We start from the raw sequence: 24,585 nt of genomic DNA on the forward strand, positions 1-24,585 counted from the left end.
AAAGGAATCATGCTCCCTAACACTTATCCACATTGACAATTTCTCTGTCACTTACTTGAACAGGGACTGTAATTAAAATGCTTTAACACATTCTTTATCTCAAGTGCTGTTATTTTACATATATTTTTGGTACCTGTTGTAACTTAAATATAATGGTAGCGGCATGAATGCTTTCATCTTGATTCAGAGAAAAACTAAACTATAATGTATAATGTGAATATCTTTTTGCCTATTTTAAGTGTATTATACCATGATTTAAAAAATAAACACATTTTCGTTACTGCTTTGGATCTTAATGCACATAATAAATAAACAATTTCATCTCTCTGATGCATTTTAAATGTAGATGCTGTCTACATGATGGCTAATTGGGTCAGTGCCAAGTGCAGAGTAGCTTTTGTTTGATGTGCAGATGAAATGCTGAGAGAGCAATAGCATTTTTAAGTATTGTTTCCTAGTCTGGGTTGGTTTGATTTGATAGATTTGATGAGTTATTTCCAGATGTAGACTTGTTAGACCTCTAATTACGCCATCATGTTAGATAGTGGGGTTATATTTGCAGGTGCCTGGGTCCCACAGGGGACTTACATTGCTCAAATTGTTGCTGTTGCCCGTGTGCACATCTGGGCCCCTGGTCAGGTGCGGGGAATAAGGGCACAGCTGCAGGGACAGGCCTCTGCTCCCCCTCCCTCTCTGCCTGTGGCGGGGTGGGGGGACAGAAGCACACTTTGACCAGAGGGATGCAAGCACATTTCCCTCGGGACGATGAAACTGCATTTATCAGCAGAATGGCGAGCCTGGGTTTACTCCCTGTGTATCTAAATGCGACAGCAAGAGCCGTATCACTGGGAGGAAGGTTTGCACTGTTTGCAGTTATGTTAGAGGGACTACTGCAATTGATTTTGTTGATAGATTGAAATGTCATGACATGCCAGGCTGATGTGGCTGCTGACTGAATATGTTCGGGATCATGCCAACTTAAATTGGTCTTCGATGAGTTGCACTATGAAAAATACAGATGAGAGATTTTAATAATGTGCGGTTGCAGAAGTGTAAAAAAAAATCCTATTCAGTGTGTAAAAGTGAATGTGTTTATGGGGGGGGGTTGGATGTCTGTGACCCCAAGCAATGTATCTAAAAGCTGTGACCCCAAATTGAGCGCACCTGTGCCCCTTAAGTTTATAGAGTCCCATTAGCAGAGACTCAGTCAGTGATCAGAGGGGGGAGAGGGCCTATATAACTTCCCCATGAGTTTCTCTGTTAAACTCTTGGAATTTGCACTTAAGCACTTTGTTAGGATGACTTAATGCTGAATAACATCTCTGATCCACCCAATGGACAATAACAGGTGTAATGATGCCACAGTAATATTTGGAATAAGGACAAACTGAAACTACATTTTCACAAACCAGTACACTTTGCAACAGCATATATGCTACACAAGTATTTTCAGGTTATGTTGGAATATAAAAGTGAACACAGAGACAAGTCCAAACCACTTTAGTCTGCAGATACAGGTCAAAACAGTGACCTCTTTTCAAGTTGCAGCATCACTTAGTGTACGCCTTTCCCCCGCATAGACTGTTCACTTTCTCAGCTAACTAAATGTAAACCACAGTTTAATATTTGATGAGGTACTCAGAAGAAAAAGAGACTATTTCTGCTTCATTTTTGCCTTTTTCTGTTCTTCCGTTTTTCCCTCTACTTTTTCCTGCAGTGTACTTCCTGACTAGAGATTAAATAATTCCATTGGAATCCTCTTAGGATGGGTTCCCAGCACTTGGCAATTAAACAATTACATTTAATCAGCATGGGGCGACGCTTCAAGTCACCCTCATTTCAGACGTTGATTAAAAGCAATTCTGCAGTGGTTATTGCTGTCGACTTTGGAAACTGTGGTTCACTTAGGTTTATGCATCTGTGGGGTCAGGTTGGACAGCAATATGGCAGGTTCAATGATGGTCGAGAGCTGTATCTGCCTGCGGTGGGTAAAACAGTAATCATAGAACTCATGGCAGACCTTATATTGTCCCTTAAGTCAGAGCTAGTTAGATTACTTAGAGACATGATGACCCTTCAGCAAAGAAGACTCAACGAACAATAGAGAGGAGAGGGACATCGAGCATGTTGGAGTCCAGATGTGTGAGCGTGTGCACATTTTTTCTATGTGCATTTGACTGTGTCCATACACAGCATTTTTTTTCTGCATCTACATTTAGGTGCATCTGCGGAGAATGAAATGCACCTTGACATACGCAATTTCATCATGCCAGGCAATAACACATCCCTGTGTGATGGCAAACAAGCTGCGAGAGAGCACAGGGGCAGGAAGGCTTTTGTGTGAGCTGTATTTGATATTATGCTTGAGTGAAAGAGTGCTACGTGGCAACGCGCTGGAGCAGACTACAGCCAACCCCCGTGCAACGCAGATGAGTTGTGATGGATACCCGGCCCCCTCTTGTGAAACCCAGGTGCCCCTGTTTCATAAGGCCCCCCACTGGCTCCCCAGCCCTCTTAATTAGCCGCTTCCGTCAGCTGGCACCCAGGCCGTCAAGCACCAGCCACTGGCCTCTGCTGCTGAATCCAGTTCAGTCCAGATCTTCACCTCTTCTAACAGATGGATACATGGGCGGGCTGAGGTATCAAGGTTCTCGCAAACCTGTAAATTATCTGTGAATTTCCAGATCAGATGCAAAAATAAAAGGAGGAGAAAAGGCAGTGGAATGTTTCAGTCAGTGTGTTTCTTTGCATTAATAAAGATGGGTGAATGCAGAGCATGGGCCATGGGTTTGAGTCTGCTTACAAGACATGATGATTTTTATATGATGAAGTCAAATATAGATAAAAGGTTTCACCAGGACTGGAATCTAGCCTTTTACCCAGTGCAACATCACAGCAGCTCAGTAACAATCATCTCTTTTAATGACATTCCCCAAGTAACTTCTTGCCTCTACAAATCCCACGGGGGAAGCGCTACAAAAAGTGATAATTACATGAAATATACATAGAGAATAAAGGGAGCATGTTTACATAACCAGGCCCATAAATATCTGACGGAGAAGACATTGTTCTCCGACTCCTTTTAAGCTGATCTCCCAGGGATGCCATTTTAATGACATGATGGTTTAAAGAGATGCTGCTCCATCTCGTTCCATATTTAATTAACTTTTGCTTTTCTGACGCAGAGGAAAAACAGAATAAAGAACGCGTGATAGAGACAAACACACGATAGTGGGGAGACAATAACAAATAGCTGGGAGAACAGAGAGGGAGGCAGGGGGAACATGAGCAGAGACCTTGTCATGCTTTTGTGAGCTGTTTACAATACAAGAAGATGCAAAGGGGGGAGGGGGAGGGGTTGGAAAAACGACAGGGAGAACTAGACTGACATGGGTGAGTGGATGGTATTGAAGGATGAAAAGACAGGACAAGAATGAACAGGAAATCATGGATTTCTTGAAAAAGAAAGATTACATTTTTAAAAAGGAGAAAAAGAAGAGACGAGAAAGAGAGGGGATGAGGCACTAGTTCCCCCATGGGGCTCCATTATGAAGCATGTTTTAGTTCATCACCAATGACAAGGAAATACATGTAAAACCTACAGTGTGTTAAACTGAACTCTAAGATTCACTGAAAATAAATGCAATACACAATGAAAATGAAATGAAATCTAAAACAAAGCCGTTTTTTATTCCACTTTGGCATCCTTCCCCACATTTTCGGCAGTAGAGCCGTGTTGATCTGCCACGTGTTCATTAAGTAAACACGTGGCAGATGGAAGTGAGCAAAGATTCATCAGTATTAATAAGTAGGTCTGTATACTGAGATTTCTAAACACATTGAAAGCATCGAATTGTTGAGAAAAAGTAGACTGTTCTGCATATGTGGTGACTGAAACTAATAGTGCTGAAACACATCAATTGGTTTCAGCAGCCACGATGAACTCAAATCATCTAACCGATGAATTCATGTTCAGCCCAGAATTTCGGTGGGCCCTCCCCTCTCTCAGACAGTGTGTTTTCCATTTGGACTGTCAGCTGTGTATGTTGTACACTGCATTATTGATACTTTCTTTCCCTTTTCTCTCCTCTTGTTAGACTCTTCCCTTGTCCTCATATCATCACATTGGCCACATTGCCTGCAGAGCCTGGAGAGTTGCAGTGAATTTGACCCCACCTGGTCTATATTTTATTGCTTGGTGTTTAATACATTTTTGAAAACCCTCCCACCTCCCATCTACAAAAGAAAAGAATAATCCTGTGCCTTGTCTATTTCAAGTGTTTGTCTTGGTGAGGCAGAGGGATATGACTGGAGGGGGATACTCACCTTCAGCTCGCCCAGTTCAGCAGACAGGGGGGTTCATTATGAGGGGCTACAGAGGAGGGAAGAGTGGGAATGTGTTTGTCTGTATATGTTTTAGTATGGTGATGGACTGACGACTCGTTCAGGCTTGCCCAATGTATGCTGGGATTGGCAGATGAGAAGTCCCCTTTGATCCTGAAGATGTTTAGAAAATGTAGGGAGGGATGAAAGACACATTTTCCCTATATAAAAATAATACAATGCATGTATTAACATTTTCCAGTTTTACAGCTTGAAGTGTAGGATGAAGATGGATATCCTTTGAAGGCGATATTCTCTCTTGTAGATACTTTTATAACTATAACCCGAAAACTGTCAGAAAAAGTGTCTGTAAAGTAACTTCACTCTGATGAGGACTATTTGGGAAACAGCTTTTACAAACTTTTTATAAAAACCCTAACCCTTTTTTTTTACATTCCTACCTACAATGACATTTTCAAAAACACAGAAACAGTTTGTATACAAAATTACTCAGGATATAAACAAAATACAATAGCGAAGGCCCTTAGTGTGCTTCTCCATAAACACTGTGGCAGGGCTACACTGAGGTTGAGGCGTCCATTTTGCTGACACAGTTCTGAAGTGAAAAGATGGCTCTCTGGATGTGGAGTGCCGGTGTGAGAGATTGGGTTACCCCAGACACTCCCAGCGGATCTCCCGGCCAAATGGATCTGGATCTCACGCTTGGGCGCACATATTGAATGCCATAAGAGGTCTCTGAGGTCTCCTTCAAGGGGAGGAATGCACAGCCTAACAATGTGGAGTTTTCACCAAACTACATTTTGCACCAAAGAAAAGTGATAGCAAGGACACTGGATCACAAGGGACAAAACACCGAATGCATACCTATATTACTTCAGGTTGTTCATACCGCATAATGTGGCACACTTTCAGCCTTGTGGGAAGCAACATACTGCACAGGTTGGATCTCATAATTCTTTAATAAAGTCTTAACACAGGCTGCTACATTTCCTCAGGGGGACTGTGGGTATTAGGCTGTCAAATGAAAAAAGCCAAAATGCCATTTCACACACATCCTGAAAAGAACAATGGCATTTCAGCTACTCCCAAACATCTGGCCCGGCTGCCCAGTTTCACCAAGGACTGGCCGGGCTCTTAGCAGCATTGAGTGCCACTCGCATCGAGGTTACGATCAGGCGACGACACCGCAGAGGATCAGCCGAGCTAAGTTATCTCTGAACAAGCCATCCATTCTGCTGCTTTCTGATGGAAGAATACTTGGGGGCTGTGTAATTATATTGCTTTAAATGAACCCCTGAGAACGCCCCTGCCAAAGCGCCCACAAAGTCTCACACTTGGGCGAGTGTCAGAAATACATCGCTGGTGTATGCACTCGTGTGTAGCTGTGTGTGTGTTTTGCTGCTTAGGCTGGCATTAAAAGGGAGGCCGCAGTGGTTCTGATACGCCTCACAAGTGAATTTAATTAAATCATAAATATGAGCTGGAGGCCGCCACCCAATTTAATGTAATGGATGATGTGGGCCAGTCCATCTCTGGCAAAGCAAAGTTCTGGACCCATTCAAATGCCCTTGAAGCTTATTAAAAGTGGTTGGCACGGGGAGATGCTAGCAAAGTTGTTTAATGGATGCCCAGCTTGCATTAAGTATGACAGTTAATACTGGGTCGTACCATCTCTGCTTTGGACGAGGGGTTGTGTCTTCACTGTGGAAGTCTGTCATAGTAAGATGCCCCCTCCATTCCTCATCAGATCCTCATTATAGTGGTTATAAAAGCAAATAGATGACAGGCAACATTCACATTTGATGTTGCACTTAACATTTGAAAAATTGAATAAGAGAAGCTTTAGAAACTCTGATGTTTGACATTTTGTGATGTTAAATGGTCTTTAACAATAACATCCAGTGGGGTCAAATTTATATCGCACATAACAAATCAAAATGATGGGAATATTAGTGTGTCTCTTAGTATTCTCATTTATGCCTCAATATTCAAACATAATTGATATTATGCAGTATTTTATATATTATGAAATACAGTATCTTCTGCGTATTTAAAATTAGTCATGAGTTCACCGTAATTTGTTGTTCAGTAGGCTACTTACAATGAGCTGAAGCGTTGAGCTTTTTAAAAACAAAACTGAAAGCTTCAACAAATGTTATGCTGCTCGCATGTCACCGTTGATGAATCATTTGCTGGGACAGACAGATGTTTCGTGGGTTTCGTCCCATCCCGCAAAGGCAGAAGAATCTTTTATTCCGTCTCCCGGAGTGCTGGATTCTCCCTAAATAGACCTAGCGCAAGGGTGTGTAGAATGGGACCGCACAGGGTGATGGGTAATGGAGTCATTAATAACACAGACCTCCCTTAAGATGCTCAGATGTTTGTTAGCGAGAGCCACAAGGGAGAGAGGAAAAATAGGATCCAATTTGATAAAAAGAAAAAAAGCAGTGTAAGCTTTTGATGATGATCGTGTTTGTGCTGTCAAAGGTCTTGTCTGATGGGTTAATTATGTTCACACACACACATTTACACACAGATATACGTATTTTATATAAAGCAGATAATTAAAGGACAATGAAGCCAGTTCTTCATACAGTTTTTAATATTTCCATCACATGTGCAACACAAAAAAATGAGGTCTGCCAAATACAGAACTCAATACATTTTAATAACATCTGAGATAACTGTCCTTTTGCTGCAGGAGATGGTGATTTCCTGTAAACTGTGTACGAACAATTCTCAATCAAAATGTCAAAACATTAAAGTTTTATACAAAAGTGCATCTCAGGTTCAATGAATGCAAAACATTTACATAACAGAATGTTTTAAAGTTTCATATGATGCCACAGTGGCTTCCAGCTTGAGCATAGAGCAATGGGACACTGCAAAGAAACAAGGAGTACTCGGGCACTCTCCAGGAGAGCCAGGGACAGAGTTTTGTAATTACATTATATCCCCAGAACAGACTGAAATTATGCTCAGTCTTCATGACCCCCAAATCCAAATGGATTTACTCCCCTACTGCGAAAAATATGTATAGATAACAAAACATAAAAGGGAAAATAATTCCAGTAATCTCCAGGCTTCAACGAGCAGTAAACATTGACAACAGAAATGTACAGGTTGAGTCAGTGGGCCGGAGATTTTCCCCATGCTCTGAGAGCCACATGGGAGCTTCACGCCTCTGTTCACGAGCCAACCAGAGGAACTAGCCTTTTCCAAATCTGTGTCACTGCGTTTGCATATATCAGCATCCTGTCCTGTTTTTCTGTGTTGTTTTTTCTCTCTTTCTTGTATTTGTATTTTTTTGCCTCTCATCTGAACTCCAGCGCAGGCAGTGCAGATTAGTCGCACCACCGTTCTCAGCTGGTCCTCTGGCAGCCACGAAACGACGGACACACAGTCAAGATCTCAGCTTATGCTGGTGAATCGAGCTTTTCTACCCCGTAATGATTGACCATGTTAGGATACATAGTGACATACTGCGCAGTAGGAGTGTCGCTGATGAAAAGAGTCCTCCTGACAGCACTTGCGGGATCCTACAGCTTCCTACGCTTTCAGTGGCACCCTGTATCTCCTTTACACAACTGTGAGTCCCATCTGGTCTGATTGACAATGTCATTGATATTTTTTTCCCCTTCTCTTTTTTTTGGATAAACATTTTTGAACTGTACATTGGCAAATACTGTATAAGATTGCAATATAGCTGTAGTTAAGCAACACATGAAGAATTCTATGTACAAACAAGTTGGCTTTTTCTTTATTTTTGAAATAATGGTTAGTAAAGAACCGGGAGGGTTATTTTATGTTCTTTCCCCCTCTTTCTTTTATTTTCTTAGCTTTTCTTTTTTCTTGCTGTGGCGTGGTTCCTTGTGGTGAAACTGAATCGAAGGTTCAGTGCAAGACAGTCAGTGGGAAACTGCACTGACAATAATTGGCGGTCCAACATTATTCTCTGCGTCATGTGATCCTTGTTTTCGGCCACGGCGCTGATCTTTGCCATGTTAGCTGCTGTGCTGAGTCAACGAGTGGTTCTGCAAGGACACACAAAGAAACAGGGGAAACATTATGATCACGTACAACAAACGCATCTTTGATCTTCCTAACCTTTCATTAAAAGTACATTGGGAACAGTATTCATCTTCCATACCAAGGACACTATTGCTTTGCACCTTGAAATGTGTTATAAATGTTATGATAGGCAAGCACTTTTGATTCTGTTGACATTTGAACGTTGCCATTATTAGGCTTTCATTATCCGGATCCAATTAACTTGCACAGGAGTCAAACCTGTGTACATGGTTTTAGGATTAGGCCTAGATAAGTCGTGGTCTAACACAAAGGCACACGACCACTGACAGATAACATTCTGCCTTCCGATCAAAGACTGTGTCCATGGAAACAAATCCATAAAAAGGCACTGGTACACCTGAAGGAATATCATCCTTAGAGTCTTGTTTATTCAGAGCCTACATGTATTGAATCTGCTGCAAATGGACAGTGCAGGGAGGGAAGTTCAGAAATACTTTATGTGCAGGAGAGGCCGTTGACGATTTGATCCTCCACACTTCTGTAAATATGTAACGGTGCACAATTCCCGGTGACAGGATAACAAGCTGACAATATCACTCTGTTTTGCTGTATCTTCCAAATATATGCAGGCACACACACAGGCCATTGAGAGTGGTTGTAGTGGGGCAGCTGTGCCAGGTTCTTTAAAGGGAGTGTGGACCAGGGGGTGTGTAACTGGTGTCCCTGGTGGGCTGAATCCAGGTCATCTTTTGAAGTGACTGCTAATCCCTTTAATGCAAACTACATGCCCCACTTGCTGTGCTCTGTTTAAAACACGGCCTTGGACTCTCTAAACTGGCATGGACTAGACACACCTGACACACACACACACACACACACACACACACACACACACACACACACACACACACACACACACACACACACACACACACACACACACACACACACCACACACACACACACACACACACACACACACACACACACACACACACACACACACACACACACACACACACACACACACACACACACACACACACACACACACACACACACACACACACACACACACACACACACACACACACACACACGGTTGTAAAACGACATTTGTGCTGCTTAAATAGTTTCAAAATAAAATGGGGGGAGGAGGGGACAAACAATTATTACTGTAACCTCAGTGACAAGGTTTACCAAAGCAGTCACCTTCAGTCCTGTAGGTGCAGAATCCCTCAGGCAGTAGCTGGGAGATGACTATTAGCCCCCCCTTGCATTCATTCCTTCCCTTTTACCCTTTCAGCTGCCTCCATATAAAGCATTTAAACACCTCGACAGCTTTCCTTTCAGCTAGGGCGATTACTTCCCGACAGGTGGGGTAATAAGCTGTTTGACGGGGAGCAGGAGTGTGACCCCTGTAAGGGTTAGCGTGGCTCGCCTGGGCCCTGCTCTCCCTTTTTTAAAGAGGCGGCCCCGGACAGCTCCTCTGCTTCCCTCTCTCCTCTCTCGCTAAAATAAAGCTCCTTTAAGTGAGTCTGGGAGGAAACTCCCCATGGGACGCTCTCTTTCTCTCGCTCTCTCTCGCCCCAACTCACCTCCTCCCCCTCCTCACACTGCACCAACCCCCTACCCCCCCGGTGAAGACATCCTTGGTGTTGCTGAGGAGGGACAGGAGCACGGCAACCTTATTAATGAATGCGGCCCATTACTCGTCAGCCTGGCTCCTCGGCGACTCCCAGAAGCCCCTGCAGTACGTGACTTCAAATGGCAGGATATTGACACGAGGAGAGCAAAGCGGCTAGGACTGAGTGTGTGTGCCCGTGTGTGTGTGTGTGTGTGTGTGTGTGTGTGTAAAAAAGAGAAACAGAGAGAAGAATTGTGCTCAACTGAGTGTGCATGCCTTTGTGTAAGTGTGCCAGTGCGTCTAGGTGTAGGTGTGTGTGTGTGTGTGTGTGTGTGTGTGTGTGTGTGTGTCTGTCTGTCTGTGTGTGTGTGTGTGTCTGTGGACCCCAAAGGAACGTAGCTCCTTGGATATAATGTAGGGCTCGTAACAGCTATTAGAGGGGAAAATAACCTCTCTGGGGAATGGCTCCCCCCTCTGCTTGTCCCAGCTCTGTCTGACACACACTGCATTCTACCTTTTCCTTAAACATGCCAGGAGTTCTCTCACTGAGGGCTTTCTCAAGGACGGTGTTAAACGACTTCAGTGGCTGTGGCAGCCATGCAGACGAAAGGGAAATAAAGGAAAAGAGGGGGGTAAAAAAAAAAACGTTAAAGAAAATGAAACTGATACCTTTATCTCTGTGGATACTGAACTCCTCAGAGAAGCTAAACTGTTCTGTGTATGAGTATTGAAGGGAGGGTGGGGGGAAATTCACTTTCCAATCTTCATCCTTGTCAAGTTCTTCAAGTACCTCTGCAGCGGCGCTGTGTAAGTTAAATACTTATAGTTACCCAACCACAAATGTCAAATTAGAAGTGAAACACATAATTCTCCTCTTGTGCGAGAAAATGAATGAAATGTCCAGTGCCCCAGTAAAGAGGATGTCACTAATGGTGTCACACCAGAATCACTGCAATTTAGGATTAGATGCCCTCCATTAAGCCTTTTAGCTCCCATCCTAACTCCCTCCTTCAATGCCATCCTATTCCCCCTGAAACTCTGCCATTCCTCTTATCATCCATTTCCTTCCCTTCTATCCAACCCTTAATCTCCTCCTCGATCCTTTCAACCACCTGCTGGCCACACAGGCCTGCTGCAGGGCCCGGCAACCAGCAGTGTTCAGGTAAACCATTGGAGTCGATTCTTCACTAAATAAAATGTTGCTCTGATCAATAATGCGCACCCGCTTCTCCCTTGAAGACTGGCTGCATTGGCTCGGAGCGAGCCTCCTCTTCCATTATCTCACCGGCTCTGTGCCACTGTTAAAACCACCACTTTCATCTGATTACATCACCCTGCTGCAACGCCCTCAGGGGTAGTGGGAGAGGAGGGGGAACATCCGGCAGGGGTCTTGTGTACCCATGCAAACAGGTGCAACACGTCATAGGAATTAAACATTGCTGCAGAGAGTGAGAGGTAGAGAAAAAATGGGGAACGATTGGAGAAGAGCAGAGAGCGAGAAACAGCAAGTAGGCTGGGGAGTTGATTTATTAACTAATCATTCTTTATGTCGTTCCCCATTGCTCTGGTCTCCATCGATAGCACCCGGTCTCCAGTGAGGCAACAGAGGTGCATCTCTTACATCAGCTCTGCAAAAGAAGTCCAGCAGACTAGCACACACATTCTCCCTTTCATCTGATCCCGCTGTATTAAAGACAATCTTCACATTGTCCAACATCACAGAGGAAGGATGTAAAGCTTAATCGCAACTCTAACAATGTTTGATTAGCATAATGTTAATACCTGCAGAGCACATGTTAAGTAGGCTACAATGTGTCTGCACATCTACCTGGTGTTATGCAGCATGTAACATTAAACCCTGGCTTTATCGAGTTGTCAGGGAGCTGAGTGAGCATTAACGACTTCTCAAGCCATGGCCTATTCAAAGCTCCACAATCAAAGCAGTATGCTCTTTGTCTAGAGCAAGTCTAGAGCTGACCACTGAATTGAACATAATGGTTCACAATTCACATTAGGTAGCCCTCAAATTCAGTGATGCATCTTTAAATTATAGCAACACCATATTATAATGATTAATTCATAATACCTGCCAAAATGAATAAAAAGCCAGGCAGGAAGAACTGCAACTATAAGGCAGATTATTAGCAGTGCGGTGGTACATTTCTGACAAAATGATAACTTATGATAAAATGTAAAAAAAATACCATTTGGTTAATTATTTTATAAAGTATCATGACATTTCTGTGTGTCTGTTGAAATGCTAGTTCAACAGTAAAGCGATGATTTGATAGTGTGAGTCAAGTTAGTCTTAGTTACAGAAAAGACGCTCATTAAAGAAACTATTTAATTAGAAGAGTTAAGCACATTTATTTTAACCCCTGCAGCTAAAGTGTCTTATTCAGTTGATCTATAATCCAAAAATTGAAGGAACAGTTAAAACTGTAAACATCCCCCTCTAAGCTATGATTAAAAGTCTTATCAGTGTGTGCCGAGTTTCTCTATTTCGCTGCATGGCTGACGTACGGTACGTCTGCATCTGGAGCACGGGGAGTGTGCACAAAACCACTGAGACCTGTGCATACCCGTAGTCATCACTCAGGAATTTAATTAACACATAAGTCATCAAATGATACTAAAACAGGGTTAGAACCCTTGTCTCTTTTTAAGGCTCCAATCTGCAAGGTGACTTAAAGTAATGACTTGGATATTTAAGCTTATTTTTGTTTTTGTGTAATGATTTAAATATAAACTGCGGACAGTAAGGAGCAAATTGTTTAATTTTGTGATTAAGCGTTTGAAATGCTTTCTTATCGCTAACACTGCCGTGGAGAAAGACTAGAGTGCTGTATTCAGTCCTGATCTTTAATGGTGTGTTGAACCTGGTCCAACTATTGACTCAGTTTTCCCTTTGTGCCTTCCCTACTGTTGACCGGTCCTCTGAGAGAGTAATCCTTTCCTGCTCTGACCTCAGGCCAGGCTTACTGCTGGCTAGTTTAGCCAATGAAGAACACAATCAAATAAATAAATAAATAATACAGCAGTCGGCATTCTCCACAGTCATCACTTATCAGGCCGTGGGGAAGGTTGACCCCAAACACAGTTGTGCCACTACCGTCCTGGTCACCATGGTAACAGACTGTCTTATTTGAAGTGAGGTGTCCGGGGAGTCGTGGTCATACAGTAACAGTGCTAGGTTAGGGTGGAGTTGACAACAATGATGGATTTCAATGTCTTCCATGTGTGTCGTTTTGCGTCCGGTGATTTGCGCACTGAAAGCTGGTAAGAAATATATAATAAATCCACAAAGCTTGAAAAGCTTTGATTAGATGTCTAACTACCCCAAGCAAATGCTTCTGAGGTGTAACCGGAGATGACGGACCACCCTTTTTGTGGGCCGGTGCTTTGTAGCTCCAAATGATACTCATTACCCTGTCTAAGTAGACAAGTGAATGGTACTAGAAACACACTATGCAGTGATCCCGCTGTTTGACTGAGGTAGCAAAACAACTGCACAACTGCTGTGTTATTATGGGGCCTCATTAAGTGAGGAGAGAGTGGGAGAAGGAGAGAGGGAGAGAGGGAAAGCAATAGAGAGAGGGCCGGTGAGAGTAAGAAAAAAAGAGAGGTAGAAAAAAAACAACACAAGAGAGCGATACAAACTGTATTCTGAGGTGATAGCAACACACAGATGCCTTTCCAGCCAAAATGAAGACTATGACTAAATAACCCAATTAAGGGCTTTCTTAGGGGAGCCATCTTGGGAGGGGGATGGGTCTTCCTGGGACATGAGCCCTGGGCTACATCCTCTAATTAGACAGAGCGAGGGGGGAGGATCTCTGCCTGTCACTGGGAGGGAGATGGGGTCCATGGGGTTCCACATGTCAGTCCCAGAAACAAAACACAATTACTCTCACATTTAACCACTTCAGTCAGGGACAGACTTTGACTAGGGATGCTACAGAGCGTCGGCCCCCCCCTCCCTCTGCTGTGCTGATAGATATGCCACTTCACAAATACGGAGATTTTTGAGGACTACATTTTCACGCTTCTATGGGAATGTTTTCCTATCGAAATTGAAGAGCGAAACAGAAAATGAGCTTTTAATTGACCAGTATCATTTAACATCATTTTATAAAACTGAAGAGTTAAATTACTTCCGTGGTGCGATGTGTGAATATGAAATTCGAGAGGGACTAATTGTTCTAATGCTGTTTATTTTGGCCTCTGCTGCATTTTGTTAACATCAACAGCATAATAGACACTTTAAAATCAAATCACTACAGGCAGTAAATTAAGCCTGTAGTGGATTTCCTGAGATGCGCTTAAAATGGCATTTATCAAAGTTGTTGGAAAAGTCAACTAAGAAAAGTAAGAGACATGTGTGAGGGAGAGATCTATGGATTCCAGCACAGCACACCAAGCGTCTCCTCTTTGTTTGGATTTAACTTTCCCCAGTGGTGCAACACAGGCAAAAGAAAAAAAGAACAGCTCAAAGGCTTCTGGGAGTTTTTGTCATGTCTCCCTCCAGACAATGTGTTTGCATGCACATATCAGACCCTGGGAGGGAAAGACACAAAGACAAACACACACAGCACACACACAGATACACAGTGAGAAATAGAGAATATCCTCCCAGGATCATTAGGTCTGTCATGCTGTCTAATTCTGATCCACCTACAAAACTAGAACACCACTATTGTGAAACATCACTAGTCATCTAAGGGTGTTTATGTCCCCATTTACAGTGTGTGTACAGTGTTGAACACAATTATAAATAAGCTTAAATATTAATGATGGCGCTTCACAAGCAGCTGTTTTTTTTTCCTAATGCATTGTTCTTTTATTTTGTAGTGCAACTTTTTGAAATAGTGACAGAATTCTGAGCACCTGGGGTGATGAAGAAGAAAACAAGTTGTCATATAAAAGGAAAAAAATATATATATACAACTTTCAAAAGCGTGAGGAGCTGTCATACTTGGCAGATCAAGATATTCAGAGAAAATGGGGTGTTTGAGAGTCGCTTAGGGACAAACACATGAAGCTTTGCTTTTGTGAGACACTTTTGGGACGCAGGGCAGTTGGGGCGTTTTTCGGGGCATATTTTAAAATTCATAACAAAATAAAACAAAAAAAGGAAGGTAAACTTCTGGGGAATTAAGTCTATGTGCTTCATGCTGAAGAGTGCCATTCATAAGATCTCATGAAAAGCAAGAGCGGAAAATAAATGTCTAGGATATAGTTTTGAAGAGCCATCATTCACAGAACTTTAGTTATTCCATGCATTATAATATGGATACATTTAAACCATTTCATGGTCTTTCTTCCCTACACCCTCCAATTCCGCAACAGTCCATCTCTAATTTGTTCTGCCTATTTTCTGTTTAAGACGGACGCGTGACATGCATAGCTGTTTACACCTGGTGGCCGTGAAGCCTATAAATATGCTTAATTAAAACAGTGGAATTGGTCACAGCTTGGCAATAATGGCTATCACACGAGGAGAGGAGAATCTCATTTGTGTGGGGAAGTAGAACATGATGCAGATGTGCTCTTGTCACTTTCAGCACTCATTAAGGCCAGGGATCTCTGGATTGTCTTTGAAGGAATCATTTTAAAAGACACTCCAATTAAGGTACTTGTCCTGCGGGCATCTGAAGAGAGGGAGAAGTCGTACAGTACCCCAGTCCTTCCACTCCTCTGTCTATCACGGCACAACTTAACACATGACTTACAATCTTGTGTCACTTCCAAGGAATGATAATGAAATTGGAGGGTGGAGGAGGAAAAAAAAGACAGCCCAGCTTAAAAGGAACAAGGGAATCCGGTGCGTAAAATGTCATCTTCACTGTTGTGTAACTTCAATCTCATTGTCTTGTCTTTAGAGGCGTTGGGATCATTGGGAGAGATACCTCAGATTGCAGCCCTCCGGTACGGAGCGTCGCTGGAGGAGCTGAACTTGTGTTTTTTCTCAAATGAACTGCATTTTGAGAAATGTCAGATTTAAGCTGTGGCTAATATACTGCGCATCCATCAGTTAATGAATCTGTCTAATTAATCCAGCCTCGCAGCATTGTCAGAGGCTCAGTTCCTCTCGCATTGTTAAAAAGCTACTGTATCTGAAGCCGCCACCGCAGAGGGAAAAGGAAGTTTATTATCAAGTTTCACATTGCAATGTGGCCTTTGCTAGAACCCAGGGACTTTTTTTTCTCATAAGGGCCAGCTGCTTTAAAAATGACAGGACAGTGGGTATTATTTTGGAGAGAGGATATAGTGAAGCCATGTCTCCCAGTTGCTCAAGGGGTGGGCAGTAGATGAGGGTCAGAAAAAGAGCTGCACAGCCAGCCTACTTGCCCTCCCCATCAGCACCTCATGAAATATCTAGTCTTTGCTCCATATTTTAATGGGGTGAGGGAGAGGGATGCGCAGGGTGGAGGCTGCGTGAGTGTGTGATGGTGGAGGGGAGTCCTCTGGAGAGTTTCGAGGGGAATGGTGGTCTATGCATCTCAGTGCTTTTTTTTTTGGTTGTGAAAGAAAGAGGAAAAAGGGAGAGCAAGAGAGATTATTCTTCTTTGGAATCTGGATTCTGGGGCACACAGGCCCAGGAGTCAGTCAATCTGACCAGTCTGAGGGGGGCGGCTGGGCGGGGGGTCCTAGGAGGGCTGATTAGACGGATGCTCTCCCATCATCCATCTCGACAGGCTGGCGAAAATTGGCTAGCCCCTTGCAGGGTAGAGTTCACGGGGGGAGGCGGTGGGGGAGGATGTGGTGCACTGGATACCTGTCACAGCCTTTGGTCTGTTTCAGGATCTCAGCAGCAAATTAATAAAATATCGTTCCTGCTTCCCTTTACCTGCCATGGCAGCTCTCCCTCTTGCTGCTCCTTCTCCCAGCTTGCACTGGCCCTTTGACCCCTCCGACTACTGTGAGAGATGAGGAGCCCAGGCAGCCTGCGAGTGGGCCAGAGAGTCAGGGAGAAACTCCAAACTCCAGACCTGGCAAAGAGAGAGAGCCTCCACTCCTCTCGCTGCTGGAAGACAGCTCCACTTCACACAGACTGACAAACGACTGCCCCATGTCAGCGAGACATTTTGAAGTGTGATGCATAGAAAATGGCAACTGCAAACAAACAACAACTAAAAACAAGACTCCAACGTTCACTCTTTGTTGAAGGACTTAACCATAGACAAGGCAAATCTACCATTACAAAGTAGAGACATTGCATCTCAAGATAAAGGAAGAAAAAAGAACACCATAAATCTTTGAGTTGGTCACAGTCTAAATAAACGTTGATGTATTTCTGTGTGAATATAAGGAAGAAAATGTATGCACGGGTTTCTATAAGCTACACATGTGTAAGAGTGAGTGTGAGCATGCACTCACATGGGACCGCCTTTAGAGGATGGCACAGGTTGAGTGTAATGATTGTTTTTATCCCCCGAGCTCATTCCTGCTCTCCTTTCATAACCCCCTGTTTCACAACAAGCCATAGGTCTTTCATGTTTTACTCTTTTCTGTTCAGTGTAAAACAATATAATCATGCATGAAACAACACCACTGGGAGGGGGAGAATGCTTCATTCCAAAAAACGTCCAACAAAAAAAGTAGGAAAATATCCCCAGGTTATTTTAGATTGTTTGCAGGCACCTCCAACAACCCGTTCTTTATAGAGAACACTGGTACCAATAAGAGGAGCATGCGATAACTATGAGGCCTTGTCATGAATGAAAAGACTCCATGGTGGTAGTTGGTTGAAGGATGAGTCTTGTTAAATAACCTTCTTTGTGGTGGAGTTGCATGTAGGTGGATCAGGACTTGTTTTATTCATGGATGCTGTGCTCAAATGACTAGCAGATAATGATCATATTCACCTTCCTCCTGGCATACAGACGCCTCTGTGTTTACAACCTGAATCTCAATATGAAAATCGTTGCGGATCAATGAGCCGGCCAAGCCCTGGATACTTCCTCTAGCTACCTGCTTATACATAGACCTGCTAATCCCAGTTTCAGAAATGTTGTACTTTGAGGATGTGGTGGGGAGCCTTCGTATTCTCTATGCGCTTTAAGGTAATTTAGGATTAATTTCAGTGATTGGACTGAACACCACGGTTTAAGTCTTAATATTTTAATGATTCGGTTTCTTAAGGTAAATAGAAAAAATAAATCTGGATATGAGATGTGTGCCATGTGTATGGAAGAGAATCCCCCAAACAAAACAAAGCTGCTTGAAAACACCACCACAGTGAAATAATATAATACGGTCTGTTTCATTCTTTCAGGTTCTCCAAGGACTGGAGAAAAAGATTGCTTGAAAATGGATTATCTCTCTAACGTTGCGAGTTCATAAGTCCAACTACTAACTTTGTTGAAGGGCAGATACGGTCTCCCAGAGGACAAAGCTCATATTTAGCCATGAGGCATCCTCTGTGATTAGGAGGGCAGATGCAAGCATATTGACTCAACTGTGTTTTTGCCTCTGCACTGTATGTAATTACCTCTTCAAAAACGCACATTCCACTAATCCTCTAATTCCAGATATTTTAGTGCTCTGCTGGTCTAATAAGCAAATCATATCATATCTGCACATCACAAATGAGTTTTGGAAACGGACTGAAATAATTCCTTCTGAGTCTCTTCTCCCAGCCGAGATGGAGAGGATAGACGGAGAGCAGTGAGCTGTGTTTAGTGTTTGTTAAGCTGTCATGTGTGATTAGCGGTCGCAGCTTTTGCTGGTGGCCCTTTTGCTCCGCCAGCCCGAGGCTCACCTGTAACTCTGTCTGGAAGAAGAACTTCTGTGGGCACTGCGAGCAGTCGTAGATCTTATCCTCCTGGCCGTGTGTGGAGAAGATGTGCTGCTGGAGCTTATTGGCCTGGACGAATACTACGAGGAAAGGAGACAAGGCAGAAGAGAAGACATTTATGAAATGTTGTGCAAGACTTTAAAAGTGTTTGATACCGCACAAATAGTTTTGACTGTATAACATCGCTACTCTTTGCCTCCCATTGTTGACTGTGGTAAATTAGAGTAGAGCCTTGTTGCCTGCATTAAGGGAACAAAGGCAAAATCATAATTGCATCTGCCTGAGTAAAAATTAAAAACAGACTATGTCAAATGGCAAAGAAAATTACTTAATTACAAACAAATGAATGCACTATCAACAATAAAAAAACAATGTTATGAGCTGTATAATTGGAAGAAAAAAAACCCAGAACAATTTAGATGTTAACAGTGAAGCTAGAGTGGTCATATTCATGGCACTAGAGCTAGCGCATTCATAATATTTTGGGAATAATTATGGTCTTTATTTAGCACAACTGTAGGGACAACAAGCCAGAAAATAAACAACCACAAAAAACTGGCATGGCTTCAAGTGCAAAACATGGCCTCCATTAGTCTACATCGCTAATTATATTGACAATATAAATATTCATGTTGTTGCACTACTTATTCATGCAGACTGAGACTACACTCACCATCATATAAACACACAACTCGCTGGCACTTAAAACATATACCATACATTTGTGCTTTAATTAAGCCAAAGTCCACACTGGAAAAGACTAAGGGGAAGGCAAGTGTGCGTCTTGGGTGAATGTGTCTTGCATGTGTGTGTGTGTGCGTGTGCGTGTGCGTGTGCGTGTGCGTGTGTGTGTGTGTGTGTGTGTGTGTGTGTGTGTGTGTGTGTGTGTGTGTGTCTGCATTCTCCAAGGAGCACTTCAAACATGCCGTTTGTTATCCCAGACCCTTGTGCTTTAAGGATGGCTGTCTAATCTCAAAGGTCTGGATGCTCTGGATGCTCTGGAAAAGTTAGCATGTGGGGGCTTCATTTGAATTTCTTAGAGCTTAAAATAACTTTTTATTTTAATGCATGCACCGTGGCCACAAGGAGAGGGAGGAACAACGCACAGCCACAAAAGGTGAGGTTTGTGTCGGAGATGGCTTAGGGGTCGCTGCAGCCCCGTGGCGGGGCTCTGCAACATTAACGTGTCCCAATTTGAGCTCACCTGGGATAGCGGTTATTAATTATTGAGCTGCGTACACTTGAGACACACTCTGCTTCATTGAATGTCACACTCCTGACCTGGGAAATACAAGTTAGATTCAAAGCAGACACTGCAGTGATGCTTTCAGACTGCTAATGCCTGGGTGACAGCTGTCTCTGGAATATGCAAGCATGTTAACCCGAAATGAACAAACCTCCTCTAATGAACAAACAACAACTCTATGGTCCATTTCTGAAACTAATGACCACAACAATCTGAAGGCAAACATAATAGCAGATAGATGGCTGGTTTTACAGTTTGCTACAAAACATTGCCGCTCAAGGTTAAGGCCTGGGCCATCATGCACAATTGTGCCTCTGTTATGCTCCAAAAACGATGGCAATTTTCTTTGTGGGGAATACATGCTCTGAAAGACAAAATGCGCTGATAAACAATAGGTTTTTTTTTTGGCTGCGTTTTGTCTGCATATACTGTACAGAAGCAGGTCACAGCAGCCGCAGGAAGCCTTCATTATGTCTTTGGCTAGCGGAAGAAAAAGTCAATACAGCAAAAATAAAAATGGATTTGAGACTTGGGGGGCCTTCAAATACTGTACAATAGGGCCAAACACAACTGAGATGTCAAGTTAGCTGATGCTCGCTGTTTACATGGATATTTGGTCCACTTCCAGTAAGAGACACATTTAATCAGCTATGCATTTATCAATTTATAGTGGAAAATGACAGCTTAGTAAAAGGGCCAGATCCTAAAGTGCCAGAGCCTAGAACCCACTAATGGCACTTAGAAATCTCCTGTAAGAAAAATAAATTGTAAATGGACGTATGACATTTGAGGCAAAGACGCAAATGGAATCTCAACTACTTTCTCAGTTATTTATATAGTTGAATTTTGACATTTGTACAGGCTTGGTTGTATTTATAATTGCTATAGATGAAATTGTTAGTTAGTGTTTGCTAATATAAACTGTTGTAGCCTTTTAATTAGTGGTAAACATTTCAGTAAAGCCTCTTTTTGTGTCTTGAAGCAACATGTAATAAAAGGATAAGCTGCATTGGGCAATGAGGGGACATTGTATTGGTATTTGGCAGAGTGAGTCACATATGAAACATGCCATTGCAATGCCCATTTTGAGGAGGAACAGAGGCATTTCTTCCAAGAGGGTTAAAATGAGGACATAGAGAAATGGGGAAAGAAATAATCCAAAACCACATCCAAACAGGATCAGTGGCTGGCCATTGTGTCTCTCCCTGCTGAGAATAAGGGAGGGAGAGAGAGAGAGACACAGAGAGTGGGAGAGAGGGAACTTTGTGGAGTTTGTTGGCTGTGGAGCCAGAGCAGAGCTGAACAGAGCGCTGAGCCGGGTTGGGCGTCAGGGGTGTCAGGGCTGAGGGGGCTGAGGGGCCAAGGTCTCCTCGCTGTGGGGGATATTAAGCCCTCTGATTAGATCTCAGGGGCCGCCCATGGCAGACGTCTCCTTTACTACAGACCCCAGCTCATCTTTATTTTGGCAGGGTGGTGCTCTCTGCAGGCTGCACTGCACCAATACTAAGCTGTTTGTGAAAGGAGGAAAAAAAAGTTTATCCTTTTTTCCCCTTTCTCCTTTCTCCTTTTCATTTATTTATTCGTCTAGCCTACATGTGTTTGCTTCTGCTTAATCCAAGAGTTCACAATGCAGAGGCTGATCCCAGTGTTCTGAGGCACAACACAAACAAGTCGACTGCGAGAGTTGATTTGGAGCCTTCAAGTGATAATTACTCATTTTGAGTCCGTGCTAAGCCTACGTTGTTGTTGTTGTTGTTGTTGTTGGATGTAAGATGTCATAATGCTAACATGCAGCAGCAGATCCGGGCAGCAACGAAACAAAAAGCCAATTAAACCACTGTATTTGTCAAACTCTTGTGGATTTGCATCCTGTCGTTTTTCAAGTTTGTGCTTCACGCTGTGACATAAGTAAAAGAGGAAGCGCACACACGGAGACACACACTTACGACTTTCATCAGGAACACTTTCTTCTGTTTTGTTTGTCTTAAGCACATATTCCCAATCACAATTTCCACACCAGCCCTCACTACTGTTCCTAAGGGTGCAGGCAGACACTTCTAGCTGCAGGCTCCCCCACTTCTGAAACCTGTCAAATCTGTCCTGGGAGAGTCAGCCTCCCTCTCATCATCCAGGGGCTTATGGACCTCTCTCCATTTACCCTCCCTCCCCTACACAGTTCTCTTTTCCTCCTTCTCTTCCCCGCTTTCATCTCACATCCAAACTTGCCAGTTGCAACCTTCTCAGCTTCCACCAAGTTTTGTCTCCTTTTCTCCTCTATTTTGTCTCCCCTCATCTACCGTCTACAACTCACTTTTCCACATTCTTCCCTCCGCTCTGTTTTTGTGGTTTGGTTTGTCCTTTTCTCGTTGATTGAGGATAATCAGGTATGTCAAAGAATGACAATCACCTCCTGCCTCCCACCAAGTTTACTGGGTCGCAGGGGGGTTTATCAAACTACAATATGGGCATCAAGGGGGGATGATCTTTTGAACAAAGAGTAACCTTGGTAATCAAGTGAACGCAATGACCCAGCCATTATTAGTTGCACCACCTAGTTTGATCAAAGTCTTGCTTTTATAATCAGACTCGTCATGTCTGTATGTGTGTCAAAGGGATTCTTTTTCTAAATCTCTAAAAAAAAATCAAAGTAACTATTAAAGTAGTACCTTTACTCCTCCCCTAATTTTATATTTTTATACTTTTATATATATATATATTGTTATGATCAAATGTACAGTATACACACTTTAACTTCGACTCAGACTACTCTATATGTTTTGCCAGTTAAACGTTAAAGGTTTACCAAAGGTTCACATCCTGAGTCCCCTGTGTGGTTAGGTTAACATCACAAACCCACTAGGGTTAATTAAAGATCATGGTTTCAGTTGAATGTAAATAAAATACATCCTGTCTTATGCACTCTTGACTTTTTCACAATTTATCCGAGACCATATTCGTTCCATAACCTTAACTAATTAGTGGGAGTGCCTGAACTTAACAATTAGAACATTCTTCTGAAGCATTTAGTATCATATTTGTATAAATTGCCTTCAAATAAATGTGCGTTTGCAAAATAGAGATTTATAAAAGTAATTACATGTTACGTTATTATTAAATGTTTGAACTTTGTTTCATTGTTACTTTTACTGATGTTGAATAACTGGATTGTGCTGCTGTATAAGAGAAATTGAACTGATCATAAAAAATAAGCCTGCTAACACAACTTATATTTATTAAACAATATACTGTAAGTAAGTGTATGTTAGGCTGTAAAAGTATTGTCTTTTCACTACTTTTCTCTAGGCTTAACTTGAAGAAATATATTCAGAGACAGCTGTCGGCCAAAGTCTCAGTTGCTCCTTTTCCTCCGAGTGCTCTGACTTCATTCTGCCTGTCCCCTGCATCCCCAACAGAGGGAGGCCTTTCAGCCCATGCAAACTCTCCACAGCCTGCCTGCCCCGCCACACTAGGCCTTCGCCCATCTGTCTGTCTGCTCTGCGACCACTGTCCTGAGGGTGTACTCTGTCTCTCCCTCCTCCCCTTCTCCCTCCCAGCATCCTTCTCTCTCATGAGCCGTGATCGATATGGACGCGGAGGGAGAAGTGGGACCTGTCTGTCAAAGCCGGCGGTGGAAAATGAAGGCTCAGATGAAGGAGGCATGCTCTGTATATTAAATGCCCAGACCCCTGCGAGGGGTGGAGGGGGGTTCGGGGTGGGGATATATCAATAGGCTTCTGCTAAAAGAGAGATAAGGCCAAAACAGCTATGAGAGAAGTAGAGCGGAGTAGCGGGAGGTGAGAGGAGAGAAACAGAGATGAGGAAAATGAATAAGGAGGTGAGTAGTGAGGTGGATGAAGAAGTAAGAAAAACATATTGACACAAAATCAAAAATGTGAGCGAATGATGTTAATTGGTGTAAAAAAATGAAGAAAAGAGTTTTTTAGGGCGATGGGCGTATTAGGAGGAGGAGGAGGGGGTGCAGGAAGCGCCAAAGAGAGAAATGAGCTGAGGACCCAAAAAGTGTGAGGAAGAGTAAAGAGCTGAGAAAGGAGAAAGAGTGAAGAGCTGAAGTTAACGACTTTGCAGATTTCATTATAGAGATAGTTAACCCTGTTGACACTGAAGGAGGGCGCTATCCTCTCAGGAGGAGTCCGGTCCTTCCACCTCCACGCACAGAGACAGATGAGATCATTACAGCTATCAGCACCACTGCCATCCACAATTAGCACATCTTCTTTTCTTTCCTCACTCCTCCATCCCCCCCATCTCCCCTCAGCTCACACTGTCTTCCCCCCTGCTCTCGCCCTCCATCGCCCCTACCCACCCTCACCTCGTGAACCTTCTTTGGCCTTGATTTGGAAGCAATTCGACTAAATAAAAAGCCACATGCAGCAAACTGTTCTAAGCTTTAGCAGAGCTGCTGGCTTGACCTCTCCCAACTCATTTAGAACCCATTCGGCTTTTCACACAAATAAATGCAAAGCTATGCATTTTTAAATGTAAATGTGAACATGCATGTAAAGAACAACTTCACCT

At 43.1% G+C, this 24,585-nt stretch overlaps 1 protein-coding gene across 9 annotated transcripts in view; it reads right to left on the reverse strand.

The window, feature by feature from the left end:
- Nucleotides 1-6,928: 6,928 nt before the first annotated feature.
- Nucleotides 6,929-24,585, reverse strand: part of LOC117558357 (zinc finger protein 521) — a 97,343-nt gene continuing 79,686 nt past the window's right edge. For all 9 annotated transcript variants that reach the window (XM_034234498.1, XM_034234495.1, XM_034234496.1 and 6 more), the window contains 2 exons: nucleotides 18,768-18,883; nucleotides 6,929-8,378 (listed from right to left, as the gene is read on the reverse strand). In XM_034234498.1, the coding sequence (XP_034090389.1) occupies nucleotides 8,349-8,378; nucleotides 18,768-18,883 (146 nt within the window). In that variant the 3' untranslated portion in view covers nucleotides 6,929-8,348. The remainder of the gene's footprint in view (nucleotides 8,379-18,767; nucleotides 18,884-24,585) is intronic.

Source organism: Gymnodraco acuticeps, unplaced genomic scaffold, assembly GCF_902827175.1.
Source record: "Gymnodraco acuticeps unplaced genomic scaffold, fGymAcu1.1, whole genome shotgun sequence".
NCBI lineage: Eukaryota > Metazoa > Chordata > Actinopteri > Perciformes > Bathydraconidae > Gymnodraco > Gymnodraco acuticeps.